Source organism: Sapajus apella, unplaced genomic scaffold, assembly GCF_009761245.1.
Source record: "Sapajus apella isolate SASKATOON/1434 unplaced genomic scaffold, GSC_monkey_1.0 scaffold71, whole genome shotgun sequence".
Classification (NCBI taxonomy): Eukaryota; Metazoa; Chordata; class Mammalia; order Primates; family Cebidae; genus Sapajus; species Sapajus apella.
Window position 1 is genome coordinate 5,347,674 of NW_022437011.1, and position 19,818 is coordinate 5,367,491.

Here is a 19,818-nt window from a genome sequence, read left to right on the forward strand (position 1 = left end):
AATGAGAATTAAAAACTCAGAGTTTGTTTTTTTTTAAAAAAGTACAAAGCTTAAACTGCAGATTCAAATACATTGAGAAAGTTATGTCTTTCTATTCCAAGTACTAAAATATGTATCTGGCACATTGTAAATTTTCTCCCTTCATTCAAGTCCATGATCAGACCTACATGCATAATGACACACACAGTTTGAAGAATTATTCCAATTGTTACATTAAAAATATCAAAGATGGGCACTACTGTTATCAAAAGAAATCTTACAGCTTAACAGCCCTATAGCAAGTGGTTCCACATACTCACCATTTTACGGAGATCAGTGTCAGGACAGTTCAGGTAATTCAGAAATTATGTAAGTTGGAAGTGTGCAATGCTTTAGAAGAAGCACTCATGAAATGATAGGTGTTACTGAATCATCATGAGAATAAATGGCAACTTAGTAACAAGGCAACACTAATTCAACAGGGACCCTGATGTATCCACTGTTTCTGAGATTATGATGAAAACAGATATTTTAACAGGTGCTACTTAGATGTGAACTTTGTCTGTGTAGTTGTGTATTAGACATAAACGTATGTTCAAGTACTGTCCATAGGACACACATATACATGTATATGTACATACTGACATAATGATCAAGAAGGCTGTTTGGTATTCAATAATAAACCAGGGTGTTCAATGGTAGTCATACCTATTGGATAGGATTACAGTGGGGTTTTTTTCCTCTTTACTCATCTGTATTTTGCATTTTTCTACTCTAAATTTGTACTATTTGCCAAAAAAAAAGCAAATTAATAAATGCATTTGAAGTGAATTTTAAAATCATACTACACAGAACCTAGGTTTATGAGGCATAAGGACAAAATGTTTACAACACAAAAGCCATGCTCATAAGAGCAAAAATATCCAAGAATTCTGAGATAGAAATGTCCACATGTAGACACATAATATGCAAGACTATGTTTTTGAAATGCTATATTGGAGAAAAAAAAAAAAAAAGGAATGGTACTTTATTCCTTATAATTTAAAATTATGTTGGCAAGTGATATACATTCTTAGATAATGCCATTTTCCTTTTACCTGTTTTCTCTCTTTAGGATTGAGAAGTAAGTACCGAGGATCAAAAACTATCTTGTGCAACTCCTTCTCCCATGTTGAAAAAGCAGACACCTTTAAAATAAAAATGTATTGCCTCATAATTAAGTTTGCTAGAAAAATTTAAAGGTCATAATTTTGCTTGAAATCTACAGGATATCTGTTTATAAAGGAGACATAAAACCATACTGAAGTTTCCATCACTAATAAATGACAAGCAGTGGGAGGCTAGCAACAGCAAATTTCCACACTAATTGGCTCTGAATGTCCCTGTATTATATAGAAATAACACACTTAATTACTCATTAAAATAACCACTACTGTGTGACATTTTAAAAATCAGCACATCAGAAAAAGCCTTGAAGATCTGTATTTTGATTTCTCATGCTTGCTCCAATCTTGTGAACAATGTTGTGATTTAAAATTGAACAATTTTACTTATTCAAATGAATCTGTGAATATAACCAAATAATTGAAATCCTTTCTCAATTAAGTTGCTAATAATATCACAAAATATCAGTTCTCCTTTAACAAAAGCCATTCTGAAGATATTAAAGGAAGAATAATCATATATACCTTACCTATCCCAAGTAGTCCGCCATTCTGTAATGTTAATACTCGTCATATTACTCACCACAATTTAATGACCCAATAAATGTTAAGTGTTATTTGTACTTAAAAGGACAGTAAAATGGCACTTAGTTAAATATAAGATTAGCCAAGAAAAAGGCTGTTGGAAAAAATGTACAGTAATTTGATACAGCCCCCTTAGCCCCCCCATAACATGAGCACTAACCTTAGATTTGACCTTTTAGCAAGACATATTTATATTACTTATACAAAACAGAAATATCTCCCCCAAAGATTGTTTTCTGACCCCTCTCTCTAGCAGCATGTCCTTGAACTGCTTCATTCGAGCCTCCAGAGGGACAATGGCCCTTTCTCGGGCAGCTTTAATTTCAGCTTCCATGGCAGCTTCTTTCTCTGAGTCAATGTCTTTATTATCATCTCTCCTATAAAAAATAAAATATAAGACATCAACTGACAAAATATCAATTAACAGATCTTATTAGAAATCTTAAAATCAATGGAATTTTCAAGACTCACTACTGAGCAGCATATTTTTGGCAAAAACAGATTATACTGAGGGTTTCAAATGAACTCTAAGGGATAAACAACTTTCATAATAACAAAGTTAAAATGGGCTTCTAATGATTTACAATGGCTTCATTATTAGAAAAAAAGCTACACCTTTAATGTGCTGTCTCTCCCTGACACTGGTTAATAACACAAAAAGTCAACAATCTTACTTTAAAAAAAACAGTTTCTGAAGTAACCCTCTATGTGTCAGAATCAAACAGCACAGAACATAATTTTTTTAGTTCTTGAAATACAGAAAGAACAGTATTTTCCAAAATGTTTTACATTATAAGTACATAAAATATTTTGTAAAATCTAATAAAAATTGGTATTAAGTGGTATTATGTTTTAGAAATCTCATTTATTTTAAATATAAAACTAAAATATCTGCAATCTTGGCCAAGTGAATATGTAAGATATATATATATATACCTTACCTACCTGACATTTTATTACTCACTTTCTGGGTGATAAGTTGAGATTTAAGTTGAAGGACAGGTCCCAGAGAGCAACATGGGCCCAGGAGTAGTTAGGTGGAATTAGAACTGTTCATCAATGACTAGCCTACTTCTTGTTCCTCCAAAAATGCACCTCAGGTGTAAGGGCAACCCTGTTTCTGTGTGGTACTCAAGCGGGATTGCAAACATGGAATCATGGCACCTCCCAAATATATGCACTACGAAAAAGGCCCATGCATGTAAATAATCCACAAAAGTATGTAATTCAATAATATCTGTGTATATTTCAGCAGATCTTCCTTCTTAAATATGATCTGCTGAGTATATTTTTAAAATTGGCTCTTATTCCCTATACAAACTTAATGGAATCAGGAAAAGAGAACATGTGGAAATTCAAAAGCATGCTATACAGGGAACTGTAGGTAGCCCTGGAGATTTAAAAGGACTAAGGCTAACCCACAAATGCAAGTGAGAGGTACTTAGCAACTTAGGGAATGAATCAAAAGAAATAGAAGGCATAGTCCGTGACCTGCAGGAACTTAGCGAGATAGTCTGTGACCTAAGATATGCACAAAACAAACAGGTAAAAGCAATTTGCCAAACAATATACCCTCTTATAATAATAATTTTTAAACTGTTTAAAGAGTTAAAAGACATCCAAGAAATATAATAACTAATGAAAACAAATAACCTTTATAAAACTATACTAAATGAAAATGTCACAATACAAACTATCACTATCTATCTCAATTAAGGAAATAAAAGAAAAACTAAGCCAGGAAAAATAGGCTTTTAGCTTTGTACCTAAATAGAGAAGCTCGGGCAATCCACATAAAGGACTTCTTTGACATTCTCCTGATAAAAGCAGTTAAAAACCTTACAGAGTTGTCTATAAGAACAAACAATTAAAAACAACCTAAAAGTTTAACATTGTAGGAACATCCAAAATTATGATACATAAACAGAATGAATACAGTCATTTATAATAATTAAGAAAACAAATGTCTTATTCTAGGTTTTTTGGTTTTTTTTTTAAAACAAGCACAAAATCAGTTAATCACAACTAATAAAAATTACATTTGGTCAAGAACTAAAAAGTCAATTGCAAAAATGAGAATAGCTATGTTATGCTGATAGATTATGAGTGATTCTCTTTCATATCTTTCTTTTATGTTGTTGCCAATAAAAATTTTTTTTAAAAAGAATTACCCTTTATAGGGGTTGTCTCACTGATTTCCTTGCCATTAATTTGGCTGCATTCAATCTGTCCTTTTCAGATAAGGACTACGATTAACCAGTTCCTATTAATGTCTTCAAACTTTCCTTTTTGCTGCTAAATAATGGTCCCATTCCCCACACATGCATACCCTCTACCCCACCCTCCCCCTCCCATAACATTTACATTTTACCCAACTCTAGAGCACTGGCCAAGCTAATAATGCCTCTACTTCTTAGCAGTCTCTTTTTCACAGAGCACTTCCTAAGCTTATGGGTTCACTCCTCAGCAAGAAGTAATGACAATAAGTCATAAGATAACTACACAAAGAGGGAGAAGGCTGTGTCTGTTTTTATGAGCTCTCTGGAATGGTATCTACTGGGGTCTACCTGAGGGAGGAAACTAATTTTTTATAAAATTGAGACCTAATAAATTTCTAAAAAGAATTCATTCCAAAACTATCACCTGGCTTCATAATACATACATGAATACCAAAATCTTCTACAAATCTAGCAACAGAAGGGGCACATTTTCAACAATAAAAAAGCTATTTAATATCAGGCCTAAGCAAGCAACCATGACTGCTGTCTCCTAACAATATTCACATTACCTGTCCCTTCCAATCACAAATTATTACCAAATAAACTTTTAAAAGATATAATCTACCTGAATCAAACTCTATGTATTACTTACTTCCGTTTTTTTGCTTTAACAGGCTCATCTTCATTAATTTCTTCCATTAATTCTTGTTCTTCTTTAACTGTAAGACAAAATTTAATTACAATATTTAGGCATGAATCCTTCTGCTAATCACTACCAGAACACTTGAATAGTATTAAAGCAATTTATAGTTAGTTCACTCACTTGTACTCATAGAGAATTGCCACTTTTGGATCGACAGCATTGTTGGAGTTGGGTGCCCTGGCAAAAACATTTCAAATACTGTTACAAAGCCATATGCATCTATTTCACAAACTCTTCTTTTTAAAAGTTACTGTTTACATAAAATATTCACCTCTTAATATTCACCCCTTTATAAAACATTAAACAAAGCATAATTCTATACTCTATTTATCCTCCCTTTACATTAAATTTTCAATTCATTTTGAAATGTTTCTTGCCCAAACCTTAAATTTACAAATATATAAAATAAAGCTGTCTTGATTCAGGATTTACATCACCTTTTAACGATGCAATGTTAACATATTTATCAAAGAAATAAATCACATATTTAAAAACAAATTCATGAAAAACAAAAGCAAATCACATATTTTTTCAACATCATTCAATACCATAGCTATCAAGTATTATTATCATATCTATAAAACAAATATTGCTGAAGGTGAGCCTAGTACCTTCAGCACCGGATAGGCAAAGTTGCACTGATTCAGAAATTACTTATAAACTGCAAATGTCAGTACATATATACAATGCATGAAAATGTCTCAATCACTATAAATGATACACACTAGGATTTATTTCATTAGAAGTATTAAATAATTCATTTATCTTGCTTCTACACCACATGAGGGCCACAGTTCTATAAAAACACTATCATGTCAATACAAGAGCAAATTACCAATAAGAAATACACAACAAAAATTATGTATAAATATTTGTACTCAATATATTAGAATGTCCTCTGAATATGAGGTAGACTAAAAGATAATCTCTTAGTAAGGTTTAGGTGTCTATTCTCAGGAATATAAGGGTCTTACCATCTACTGCAAAAGACTGAGATTTTGTATTTTTAAAAAATTTATGCTGAATTATTTCAAGAAATATATTACAAGTTGCAAAAGGTGCTAAAAGGCCCACTGAGGAGCATTTTAGTAGTATTGATAAGCACTAAGCAAGCAGCAACTGTGCCAACCATATCTTGATCTAACTGAAAATCTTGAGTAGGACAATAAATTAAAGACACACACATTTTCCAATGCACAATCTTATCCAAATTCTCTCCATATTTTAAATCTCTATTATTTCACTCAAACTAGCATACCAGTCTATTTTTTCCTTTCTAACACTGCTTATATTCTTTGAAAAAAAGGGTTTCTAAATAACCCCCACATTTTCTATAAAAAATATGAAAAAAATGTTAAAATCAGTGGATAAATTCCTAATTTAAAACTTACTTAGTTTCTTCAATTCTTCCATTCCTTTTTTATGAGGGGGCTCCTGAATAATTTTGTCAACGTCTGCCCTGCCAATCAGATCATCAGGTCGGTCCCACATAGAAAGACGAGTGGTGGGATTATAAAAGAAGACCCGCTCATCACCGGTCCAAACAACACACCTAAGGATTGATTCAAAATATCATTCTTTTAATATTATAGAACATATTTTATAGCTAGGACTTCTACTTTCAACCTGTTACAAGTGGGGAGATGAGAGTACTGAAGAAGGACATGTTCTGATTACCAATGATTATTAGCAGAGAACCAAACATGGTTTTTAGAAGAGAACTCAATGACTCAAAAATACCAGATCAACATATTAAGAAAACCAAGAAATGCAAAGCAATTTGTGATCAAGGATTAGAATGCTTAGGAACTTGGTTTGGCACACTTAATTTGAGAGTACTAAATTATAAACTATCAACAAGATTGAGTTTAATGGCAACTAACAATACTACTATTAAGCAGTTCTAAACCTAAAGAACAACAGACATAGCACCCTACCTACTATAGTTCTTAATATTTCTTAAAAAACCAAAATTACGTACTCAAATACAACCTATGAAGATTTTAAGATCTAATTATATCTGTAACAAAAGTAAAGAGAAGGCCCAGCATGGTGGCTCACTTGAGCTCACGAGTTTGAGACCAGCCTAGGCAATAATAGCGAAACCCCATCTCCACAAAAAGTATTAATTAAAAATATTAGCTGGATGTGGTTGCATGCACCTGTAGTCTCAGCTCTTCAGGAGGCCAAGGTGAGCAGATCACCTGAGCCCTGGAGGTCAAGGCTGCAGTGAGCTGTGATGGCACCACTGCACTCCAGCCTAAGCAACAAAACGAGACCCAGTCCCCCTAAAACAAAGTAAAGTATCAATTGTATTATGCATCATACACTGCAGCCCACTACAACCCACTGGTCCTATAAATTACAATTAGAAAACTCAAAGGAAAAAAACAAAATACAACTACATTCAGACTCTGTACAGTCTTAATAAATAAACAGAAAGCAATATGGAGGACAGTCAAAATTTAGAGAAACAACTGCAAGGGAATAAATCTCTCCATTTCACCCACCTCCCACCTCACAGCTCTATCCTGAGGGTGATCCCTGGTTGCAGAGTGGCACGGTTGCAGTAGGATGGCAGCTAAAACTCCAATAGAAACTAAGTCTTTATGGCCTGATTATCAAGCTATTCAACAGCTGTCAAGCCCAGGGTAACTTACAAGATGAAATGATCAGACTAAACCTCCTATGTTAAGGAAGTCAAAAACTTTAAAGCAACAATAACTAGGCTTCCCTGAGATAAAGAAAAACACACTTAAATGAAAAACGTTCTCAGTAGTGAAATATAAAATTCAAAAAACAACCATAAGGAAAATTTAGAAATTAAAAATAACTGAAATTAAATTTTACTGGATTGGCTCAAGAACAGAATGGAGATGCCAGGAAATAATCTGAATTAAACGATGGATCCGCTGGGCATGGTGGCTCACACCCATACTCCTCACACCCATACTCCTCACGTCTGCGCTTTGAGATGCTGAGGTGGGAGGATCACCTGAAGCCAGCGTTTGAAACCTGCCTGAGCAACAAAGTGAGATCCCCCATCTCTACAAAAAATAAAAAATAAAATACAAAAATAGCCAGGCATGCTGGCATGCACCTGTAGTCCCACCTACTCAAGAGGCAGGAGGCTAAGGCAGTGAGCTATCATCGTGCCACTGTACTCCAGCCTGGGTGACAGAGCAAGACCCTGTCACTTAAAAAAAAAAATCAATAATTATCTCATTTGAAGAACAGGAGGTGGGGACGAACCCAAGTCTGAAAATTAATGAGGACCATGAAGCTCCAAATCAATGGGGTTTGGAGTTGGTTATTAACTTTTCATTCATAATATTCAAACAGAGAAACCACAACCCAGGAACATATTCTGGGAATACAGACTATTTTCATAACTTTGACTTTGAAACTAAGTAAATATTTTCCATAATTATTTTTTTAAATGAGCCTGTGTAATAGTCAGTGGAATAATTATACAGAAATTATACAGGAAACAACTATTCCAAATGCCTTTAAAACACAGTAATTTGATTATGCATTCCTAGAGCAACTTGCCCTAAACATAATTTTTTAAAAAACTATCTTCAGTAATCATATTGTTAGTGATAGTTTTGGTACTGTTACTCAGTGACTTGTGTGTGAGAAAAGCAAATGGGTAATTAGATCACTATCATTGAGAAACAGAATTTTCAGCAAGAAATGAGATACTGAAGTAAGATAGATGATGAAGTTCAATAAAAATCTTGAGGTAGATCTGAATGGCAATTAATGGTATGAACTCATGCTGTACCTTTGATTGTGTGTATCTTCCAGCTGTGTCTACCAAAGAAGTCTAAAAATAATGACTAATTCAATTGCAAACTATCCACTTCCCACAAAAATGCCCAGGGACCCCTAGAAAAATGGCTGAGTTTAAGTCTGAGACAGGAAATATACAAAATAAGCCTAGAACACCTCGTCATAGCAGAAAACAGGGAACCTATAAAATACAGGATTGTAACCAAAAGACCTGAAGAGTCACTGCAAGAGTCTTCTCCTGACTAAAGATGAGACGATTTTAAACATCAATAAGAATAAAAATTGCAATAGATTAAAAATACAGAAAATATATTTAATCTATGAATTAATAACACTCAAACCAACTCACTATTCTGAAAACTGCTAAGTCCTTCCCCTCCTATACAATTTGTACCTCTAAACGACCAATGCTGATAAGGGAAAGTATCTCTCTATAAGCATCTCAGTTAATAAATTAAAAGGGAATAAAAGATATATTAGCACTACTTTCAACCCTTAACCCATTTATGCCTAGTGTTCCATTACTGGAATGCTAAGCTTGTGGGAGTTAATATATTGGCTCATTGCCAAGATCTGATTTTTCACCCAAAAAAAAAAAAAATGTGCAATCTTAGGCATAAATGGGCTAATGATTCAATTGATCTAGGCCCGAGTTTTTCAATCTCACACTACTGACATATTGGGCTAAATAATTCTTGTTGGGAGCAGTCCTGTGCATAAACAGGATGTTTAGAGCATCCCTGGCCTCTATCTGCTAGATGATACTTACACCCTCCAAGTTTTGACAACTGAAAATGTCTCCAGGCATTGCCAAATGCCCACTGGGGGTGAAATTACTCCTAGTGGAAAACCTCTGATCTACGCAATAATCATCATCATTTATGAATTAGGCTTGCCAAAAAGATTAAATATGAATCTGATCACACTTCTATATCTGCTTGCCTGTTTGTAGGAAATTCATGAATGGAACACCCTGTATTAAACAGTACCATGGAGGACCCTATTAGATAGTACCATGGGGACAAACCCAGATTTGGAAACACTATAGGAAAAACATTTATTTCTTCAATAACAAAAACAAGGAAAAGTTAGAAGGGAACCTACAGATTACAAGACTTCAGAAACAAGCCAAATCATTGCAATGTGTGGATGATATACAGATTAAATAAGCTGGAACAGGAACTAGAAAAGCAGCACTGATATGGTAAAAGGAAGAAAAGGGAAAAACAAGATGAGAGGAAAATAAGAATTAGACAGGCATACCTTGGATATTGTGGGCTCAGCTCCAGACCACCACAATAAAGCAAATGTTGCAATAAAGCAAATATTGCAATAAAGTAAATCTCAAAATGTTTGTATACCAGCACATACAAAAGTTATGTTTACATCATGCTGTAGTCTATTTAGAGTGCAATAACATTATGTCTAAAAAAAACCCCAATGTACATACCATAATTTAAAAATACTTTATTGCTAAAAAAAAATGCTAACAATCATCTGAGCTTTCAGCCCATCATAATGTTTTTGCTGGTGGAGGGTCGTGCCTCAATCTCGATGGCTGATGACTCATCAGGCTGGTGGTTGCCGATGACTGGGGTAGCTATGGCAATTTCTTAAAATAATACAAATATGGAGTTTGCTACATCAATTGACCCCTCCTTTCACAAAAGATTTCTCTGTAGCATGTGATGCTGTTTGATAGCATTTTACCCACAGTAGGACTTCCTTAAAGTTTGGGATCAAACAAAATTGAAGCCCTGTTGCTGCTTTATCCACCAAGTTGAGGTAACATTCTAAATCCTTTATTATTTCAACAATGTTTACAGCATCTTCAACAGCAGATTCTATCCCAAGAATCTACTTTCTTTGCTCATACATAAGAAGCAACTCCTGACCCATTAAAGTGTACTCATTAGATTGCAGCAATTCTGGCACATTTTCAGGCTCACTTCTGATATTAGTTCTCTTGCTATTTCCACCACATCTGCAGTGACTTCCTTCACTAAAGTCATCCATGAGAGTTGGTATCAACTTCCTCCAAATTCCTGTTAATGTTGATATCTGGACCTTGTCCATAAATCACCAGTGTTCTTAATGGCATCTAGAATGGTGAATCATTTCCGGAAAGTTTTCAATTGACTTTGCCCAGATCCACCAGAGGAATCACAATGTATGGCAGCTATAGCCTGATGAAATGTATTTCTTCAATAATAAGACTTGAAAGTCAAAATGACTCCTTGATCCATTGCAGATTGGATGTTGTTATCAGGCATGAAAACACTATTCATCTCCTCGTACATTTCCAACATAGCTCTTGGGTGAAGAGGTGTTTGTCAATTAACAGTAATATTTTGAGGGGAAAAAATTTTTTTCTGACCAGTAAATCTCAACAGTGGGCTTAATTCAGTAAACCACGCTATAAACGGATGTACTGTTATCCAGGCTTTGCTGTTTTATTTATAAAGTACAAACAGAGTAGATTTAGCATCATTCTTAAGGCCCTAGGATTTTTCAAAATGGTAAATGAGCAATGGCCTCAACTTAAGTCACCAGAGAGATGGTGAAAGTCAGCCTGTCCTTTGAAGTCAGGCAGTGACTTCTCCTCTGTAGCTATCAAAGTGCTAGATGGCATGTTCTTCCAATAGAAGGCAGTTTCATCTACACTGAAAATCTGCTGTTTAATGTAACTGCCCTCATCAATGACCTCAACTTGATCTTCTAGATAAATGGTGCGGCTTCTACATCAGCACATGCTGCTTCTCCTTGCATTTTTGTTAATGGAGACAGCTTCTTAAATCTCATAATCCAACCTCTGCTAGCTTCCAGCTCTTCTTCTGCAGCTTCCTCACCACTCTCAGCCTTCATAGAACCAATGAGAGGCAGGGCCTCTCCTGCTGTGGATTAGGCTTTGGCTTAATGAAATGTTGTGGCTGGTTTGATTATCTATTCAGACCACTCAAACTTTCGCCATATCAGGAATAAAGCTTTCTTATCATCCTTATGTTCACTGGAACAGCACTTTTCATTTCAAGTTCTTTTGCATTCACAACATGGCCGTTTTGCCAAAGAGGCCTAGCTTTCAGCCTATCTTAGTTTTTGACATGCCTTCCTCACTAGGCTTAATCATGTTTAGTTTTTGATTTAAAGTGAGAGGTATGTGACTCTTCTTTTCACTTGAAACTTTGAAGCCATTATGGGGCTACTAATTGGCCTAATTTCAATACTGTTGTGTCTCAGGGAAAATGGACACCCAAGGAGAGAAAGAGAGATGGGGAACAGCCAGTCAGAGGAGCAGCTAGATCACACACACTTATCAATTAAGTTCACCATCTTACATGGGTGCGATTTGTGGTACCCCAAAACAATTACAACAGTAACATCAAAGATCGCTGATCACAGATCACCATAACAGATATAATAATGAAAAAGCTTGAAATATCCCAAGAATTACCAAAATGTGACAAAAGAGACAAAAAATGAGCATGTGCTGTTGAAAAAATGGCACCAATAGGCTTGTCAGACACAGGGTTGCCACAAAACTTTCAATTTTTAAAAACACAGTATCTATGAAGCACAAGACAGCAGAGCACTACAAAATGAGGTATGCCACACTTAGATTAAAAGACATAAATTTACACAATTCTATAAATGTAATCACATAGTGAGTAAACAGGCAAAAACAAATTTAAAATATTTTAAACAAAAAGTAGATTCAGGATCTCGCAGTGGTCATATCTATGATTGTGAACAATACACATTAATGCAGAGTAGTGCCAGGAGGGAAGATACTTATAGTAATTGAATTTTAGTTTTGAATAACTCAGATACAACAAAGGCCAAAGTATTTAGATAAAAACATATTTGACATACACTTTGAAGTACTTTTTCTTTCTACAAAAAAACAAGTAACAATCAAATATGATTTTTAAAAATTACTAATTGAGCCAAATACGTACCATGGAGTACCAGGAATAGGAGTAGTAGCAACCGGCTTTGCCTTCTGGGCAGCCTTTTCTTCTTCAGTCATCTCTTCTTCTTTGGGCTCCTACAAGAAATGATATTACTCCTATTTAATTAATATTGCATAACTATATCTGATTATTCCACAAAAGCATGAATGCAAACAGCTTAAAGTACAATCAACATGAAAACTGCTGCTAGAATGAAGACGGGGGACTCAAGTAGAAATTTCTAAGGAAGTTCTAAATCCTTATCCCACAGAAAGATCTGAATTTCACAATAGCAGAATCCAGCAGCAGCAGCTGGTTCTATTTTATAGACTCACTAACCATGTGCTTAGGAGCAGATATGGAGAAATACAGAACAGACCTCTTCAATTAAGGTTGTTTCTCATTTCTGCTAGCTTTCCTAGTACTGAAACATGAGTACCATTGGTCCTTCACTGAATAAAAAACTCTCAGTGCTATATATGGATCATGCTATGCAAGAACACAACAGCAGAAAGGAAAAATATATCTAACATTCCCCAAATATGAAGTTACACTCATAATTTTAACATATACCAGTCAGTTCGTAAGTCAGACGGTTGGAGATCAAGTCCAAGCTCTGGTCCAAGGCCCTTCTTTCTACACATCTCAGTTTAGTACAAGAAGTAATTTAATTATACTTTCAAAGAAAAAACTGAATTAACAACTTCCAAGAATCCTAAAATTTCAGAGATCAGATTTTTTAAGTCTACCAAATAGATACTCAGATACAAGTAAGCTGCAGGAAACAATTAATGTGGCTCCCAGGTTAACGGGCCATGGCCCTTTACCTCCTTTATCTCCTTTATAGGCTCTTCTTTAGGATCCTCCTCCTCCGTCTCCATTGGCAGAGGCTCTTCAGAGGGTTCTTTAATTGGCTCCTTAATCTTCTCTTCTAACTTTTCTATTAAAAAATTAAGATAATGTCAAAGGTTTTGATGTAATTTTCTAAGAACTTTCAAAGAATAAGCAATTAAGATATTCCATTTCCAAGTATTAACCATAAAGATAAAATATCTTTCCTTATAATATCATTGACTTGACTCTTATGTAATGCTCAACTTCAAATACCTTGCTATACCAATCAGGTAAGTATATGATTTGAAGAAGACCTACTGACTACAAAGGGACATTAAATCTTTCAGGTCATTCATATATCATTTGTAGCAATCATTCATTTTGCTAAATGGGGTAAGATACTAAGGATACTTAGGAATAGAAAAAGGGGTTTGGTAAGCTGGGCACAGTGACATATACCTGTAATTCTCAACTAACAGGGAAGCTGAAACAGAAGGACTGTGTAAGCCCAGGAGTTCAAGATCAGCTTGGGCAACACAGTGAGACTCTGTCCTGAATTTTAAAAATAATAAAAGTAAGAGCTTGTAATATAGAAAACTATGAATCGTCTACATCAAAGACTCTAAGGGCCTAAATTTTTTGTCAGAACACATACAAAAAATACATTCCTTCCTGATCTGTACTATTAATCTCAAAAATGATTACAATTATGCAACATGATAATTAGAAAATTCCTAACAGTAAAAATATGTACGTACATACGTACATATGTATAACAATTTCTCCAGATGGAAAAAATGACGACAAACGTGTAAGTAGAAGAACTAGTTTTTAAAATAAATACATATTTATCAATTCAGTAAAAATAAATAATCCAACAACTGCGTAATTAGAAAATCCCTCAAATATGTTAAAAAGAAATTAAGTGAGAATTTCAAACACCATTCTACTTATAGTTTATACTATGTCCCAAGTCATTAAAACCACTATATACCTTTTTCCTTTAGTTCTTGAGGTTTTTCCCAGGTTGATTCTAATGTTCTATTATTATAATAGTATGTCTTGCCATCTGCTGTTTTATATTCAGTCCATTCAGAAACTGCTGTTGCTCCAGCTAAGGTAGCAGGTGAAGCTGCAATAGCAACCTGGGGATGTATCATGGGTACAATAGGAGGGGCCATTCCTGGCAATACACCTAAAAAAAGAATAATAAAAAATCAGATCCAAGTATCAAACTGCAATGCAAAATAAAACTTTACAATACAAGCTAAATCTATTAAATATTAATAAATGAATGGACCAGTTGGAACAAAACAAAAATTACATAAATACTACTTAATTCTATTTCCCTGGATTTTTAGTTCTAATGCCTGTAACTCAATTAGACACAGAAATTCAATCCTTAAAAACAGTCAGAAATTTGGGACTCACCTATGACAAAGTCTTAACATAATAAATATTTAAAAACATGGTATATTCTCTACTTATGAATAGAAATGTATTTTTATAAAGATAATCTCTCAAAGTCTAATGAAGACAGCAAATGTTATTTACTACACATATTTCCTGAGGAAAATCATTTTTTTAATTTTAAGATAACTAAAAGGGTATGAATAAAATTCTCAGTTTTAAAGCAAATGACTGAGTTTATCAATTCTAAATGACTAACTCAAATACCCTTATACTCTTTGTTTACTCTTTTCTTAAGAGAAAGGAAAGCTCTTCTGCTTTTTAGAAGACAAGCCAAGATTTATAATTTTTTGCAAAACAGCTAAATAAGCTGGTAATATATAAGCAAAATACTATTAAAATAAGGATATGTGAATCAAAACTGGGAAAAAAAAATCCTCAAATCCTATACTTAAATTTAAGTTTCAGGTAGTTATCTTACTTCAATAACTTTAAAATGTAAATGTATACTATACACATGTATTCACACACATATCTCACTAGCATGCAAGCATAATCACATCACTTTACACATGGAAATGATTTTTTTATATTTAACTTAAAAACATACATCAAAAATAAAATTAAACGTTATGAATATGAGAATGAAGTTGTTTACACTTATTACATAAATTAAGATATAAAGTGATCTGACCTTATTTGTTTTTGTGAACCAAAGAAGCTAATACTACAGGCAATTGGGAAAATTAAGTGTTGGCCAAATATGACAACTGCATTATACTGCTCATTAAAAAGAAAAATATAAAAAAATCCACTCACTTGGGCAAAAAAATAAATAAAAGGATAAACAACAACATTCACTACCATGCCAACTTACAGACAAAACAAACTAAGATGGTTTTAAAAATTACCGGTCTTGGTGGTAGCGACTGTCTTTACATACGGGCAGCTGACTATTTGCATCATTGCTACACCTGTAAAATGGATAAGCAAGCATACGTTGGAAAGCTGCCATTGTATGTCGGCTACCACTGGGATTCAGGGAAATAATTTACCACTACAATTTAGAATGCTATTTCCAATGAAAAAGAACAAGAATGGAGTAAAATTTCTTTTTGTTTGACATTTTGCGGGAAGTGCTGCCAAATCCAATGATACTAATTCTAAATGATAGCATCAATTACCTTTATATCAAACCAGCTCTGAAGGTACTGAAGGAGTCTCAAGAGTTTAAATTCAACAAAAGAAAGCCCCTTCATTACACATACATAACAAATTCTCATGTGGGACATTTTCCCACAGGGTATCAAACCCATGCTGCTGTTGCTTAGATACCAGTAAAAGGCAGATGCAGCATGACACTGACAAGACACTTTCTCTACGCTGCTGCTGAGTTGAAACTACATGCAGGAGCTGAGGCATGGAGTACAACCATGCAGAAGTAGAAAAGGAATAAGATATACAATATAGGACAAAGAGGGGTGATGAGGAGAAGAAAGTAAGGTATGAGATGGATCCAAATATTCCACTGCAAATAATACTTTAAATAAAAAAAGGCAAAGATGAAGAGAAAGGTAGCATTTCACTAATGACAAAATATCCATGTTTAGTGCCTGCACTATAGAACCCCATGGGCTTGGAACACTGTGGAAGCAGGCTAAAACAAACATTAAGAAACACACAGCCCCTTTAATATCACTAACTATATGGGCTGATAGCTGCAGAAACTATCATTTAAGCTGACTAACGAAGTAGTACTTGCATTTAAGAATGAAAATTATGTACAGTTCTTGGAAGAATGAAGTGTCATCATGATGCATTACAATGGTGATTTTTTAAAAGGGAATGAAGAGAAAAGCTGGAAAACTAAGACTGATTAACTGAGAAAATTAAAAGTGAATTCAAAAAAACTTTAGAGGAAAAGGCCGAAGTCCGAAGAAAAGTATAGGGACAATAATTTTTACTTTTTTTCAGCTGAAAAAAACTAAGCTTAGTTTGGTACCCCATAAAAATTTTAAAAATCAACTATTGTCCCCACTAAAGGACAGGAAAGAAATTTCTCCTACCTCTGAGACTAAAAGTAAAATTAAACTCCTGGGCTTGTATACAATTTAACTATGTTGACACACACACACACAAATAGTGTCAATTATTGACAAATACCTTCATTTCTTAATTACCATGTTATATACAGAATAAACTTTCTATTAACTTTTAAACTAAAATAAGAACATTGGATCTGAAAGCACGCTGAATAAAGCTGTATGTATAATTTTACTTTCCCTAATGTTGAAAGAAAGCAATGGAAAAATTCATTTAGTTATAGCATATATTAAGTTTAATTAGTATAAATGCTGCCATCTGCAGGAGCACTTGAACCTACTGAACTCAGCACAGGAAATTCAATTCTTATGAATATATGAACTTTACTCTCCAAGACTGTTCTGCAAAACCATCTTCCAATTAATAATTTTAACTATACAACTTACAAAGAATAAAATCAAAATCTATTCATAAGTAGGCTTAACCACCATTATTAAAAACCAATTGGGCTAACACAACTCTTCTATTTGACTATCAACATACAGACCATATAGAAAGTTCATGTTTCTTCTCATGCTAAAAAGATACACTGGGCCAGGAGCAGTGGCTCATGCTTGTAATCCCAGTACTTTGGGAGGCTGAGGCAGGCGGATCACAAGGACAGGAGATCAAGACCATCCTGGCCAACATGAAGAAACCCCATCTCTACTAAAAATTACAAAACTTAGCTAGGCATGGTGGTGCGCGCCTGTAGTCCCAGCTACTCAAGAGACTGAAGCAGGAGAATCAATTGAACTCAGGAGGCGGAGGTTGCAGTGAGCCACAATCGCACCACTGCACTCCAGCCTGGCAACAGAGCGAGAGACTGTCTCAAAAAAAAAAAAAAAAAAAAAAAGACGCACTGAAGTTTCTCTCAAGGTGATTACATGCAGATTGTGAATACTTACAAAATAACCACAAATCTAAATTTTTAACTTATTTTTTTAAAGGGAGCATTTGTTCAATTTTTCTACAACTCTGTCCTCAAATTATCCTCTAATAAGAAATTAGAAAATTCCACTCAGCATTTTGGATGACTCTGATGTCACTGACAGTTGAGTTTCTTAAAATTCCAGATAAGATTTTATAGTTTCAAGAATAGAACTCCTGGCCGGACGCAGTGGCTCATGCCTGTAATCCCAGCACTTTGGGAGGCCGAAGCAGGCGGATCACGAGGTCAAGAGATCTAGACCATCCTGGCCAACATGGTGAAACCCCATCTCTACTAAAAAAAAAATAGAAAAATTAGCTGGGCATAGTGGCGCACGCCTGTAGTCCCTGCTACTCGGGAGGCTGAGGCAGAAGAATTGCTTGAACCCAGGAGACGGAGGTTGCAGTGAGCCGAGATCGCGCCACTGCACTCCAGCCTGGCGCCTGGCAACAAAGCGAGACTCTGCCTCCAAAAAAAAATAATAATAATAAAAAATAAGAGTAGAACTCCTATAATCCTAGACCCATCTATCCCCAAACTCCACCTCCTACTCTTGTATTTTACCTAATTCTTCCACTCCCTCCCTTCATCTTGACTATCCCTTTCTTAATCATCCTCATTAGAGCCAGACAATTCTATTTCAAAAAGAAATTAAGCCTCCAAGACAAAGCACATACAACTGCCTCCTGTTCACCTTATTTCTGAGTTGAATTAAAAGAGAAAAACAGAAAGACACAGATCTCACTGTTCATATAACCAAAGATTTGGGAGGAGAAAAACTAGTCTTCCTTGTCCTTGTTTTTTATTAAACACCTTGTAGGACTCAATTAAAAAGGAAAATGAGAAAAGTGAATAAATATTAATACCAAAAAATCTTAACAAACTAACATTTGATACTAATATATCACTTTCTACGGCACTCACTCTCTCCAAAGAAGTCTTAGACTATCCAATTCAAGTTCTCTTCCAACTGGCCCCCAAAATGTCACTAATGGCTGCCTCTTATTGAATGCCCTCTACTGCCAAACTTCACAGGCATTGCTTCATTTGGTGACTCAAATGGTCACCACCACCTGTCTGAATTTTTTTAATGATAGAGCAAGGATCAGGGGAAAATATAACATCAAAATGAAACTAGAGCCAGAGGCATTTTATTGTGACAAACTTCTACTTTCTATGGAAATAAATTTTGCTACTGTGTACCTTTCATCCATTAGTCCTAATAGGAACCTCTAAAGAAAAGCAAAAGTTGTTCAAATGACAGCCTTTCAAAATACTTCAACAACATTATCATGCTACCTCTCAATCTTCTCTCTACAAAATTAACAACCCCAACTCCTTCAGATCACTCAGACTCCACGATCTGGTCTTAATACTGTCTTAACCCTAAAGGAGACCAAAATTACAAGAGGTTGTGACAAATACCAAGCTATTCTCCAACTATCACTTAGTTTTCTCAGAAAAATTACATACCAAGAAAAGTATCCAGCTGCTTGTCTTAAATTTAATCTAGAAAACAGATAATCCCAAATAGCAGAGAAAACATTTTTTGTTTTCTTATTTTTAAATGATTTGAATTTCTTTTTTTTTTTTTGAGACGGAGTTTCACTCGTTACCCAGGCTGGAGTGCAGTGGCGCGATCTCGGCTCACCGCAACCTCCGCCTACTGGGTTCAGGCAATTCTCCTGCCTCAGCCTCCTGAGTAGCTGGGATTACAGGCACGCACCACCATGCCCAGCTAATTTTTTGTATTTTTTTAGTAGAGATGGGGTTTCACCATGTTGACCAGGATGGTCTCGATCTCTTGACCTCGTGATCCACCCACCTCGGCCTCCCAAAGTGCTGGGATTACAGGCTTGAGCCACCGCGCCCGGCCGATTTGAATTTCTTAAACATCACATGTTGGGCATTTAATTATCTAACACTACCTCGACAATGTATAATAGGTTTTCCAAATCAAAAAAATACCAGAAATTTTTTCTTTCTTTCTTGACAAGGTATATCTGAGTGTGTCCTTTTCAGAGTGGTCACAAATAAAAAGACAACTCATGTAATAGTGATAATTAAGATGTGTGCTAATCTAAGAAACAGCTGCATCACAACTGTATTCTTACACAGAAACTAGCATAAAAAAGTAGCAATAAGTGGGTGGAATGTGAACTTGAGA

At 34.9% G+C, this 19,818-nt stretch overlaps 1 protein-coding gene across 5 annotated transcripts in view; it reads right to left on the minus strand.

Annotated features, from left to right (window-relative positions):
• The window catches only part of TCERG1 (transcription elongation regulator 1), a 62,969-nt gene that overhangs the window by 25,904 nt on the left and 17,247 nt on the right, over positions 1 to 19,818 (minus strand). For 2 of the 5 annotated variants that reach the window (XR_004260467.1, XM_032250332.1), the window contains exons 6-15: positions 15,550 to 15,612; positions 14,223 to 14,423; positions 13,222 to 13,334; positions 12,401 to 12,489; positions 6,041 to 6,201; positions 4,770 to 4,826; positions 4,599 to 4,665; positions 3,494 to 3,544; positions 1,969 to 2,104; positions 1,077 to 1,166 (exon numbers count right to left, since the gene is read on the minus strand). Coding sequence is in view for 4 of the 5 variants with exons in the window: in XM_032250332.1 (XP_032106223.1) it covers positions 1,077 to 1,166; positions 1,969 to 2,104; positions 3,494 to 3,544; positions 4,599 to 4,665; positions 4,770 to 4,826; positions 6,041 to 6,201; positions 12,401 to 12,489; positions 13,222 to 13,334; positions 14,223 to 14,423; positions 15,550 to 15,612 (1,028 nt within the window). In the remaining variant the exon portion in view is untranslated. The remainder of the gene's footprint in view (positions 1 to 1,076; positions 1,167 to 1,968; positions 2,105 to 3,493; positions 3,545 to 4,598; positions 4,666 to 4,769; positions 4,827 to 6,040; positions 6,202 to 12,400; positions 12,490 to 13,221; positions 13,335 to 14,222; positions 14,424 to 15,549; positions 15,613 to 19,818) is intronic. The other 3 variants (XM_032250334.1, XM_032250333.1, XM_032250335.1) reach the window with 3 other exon arrangements.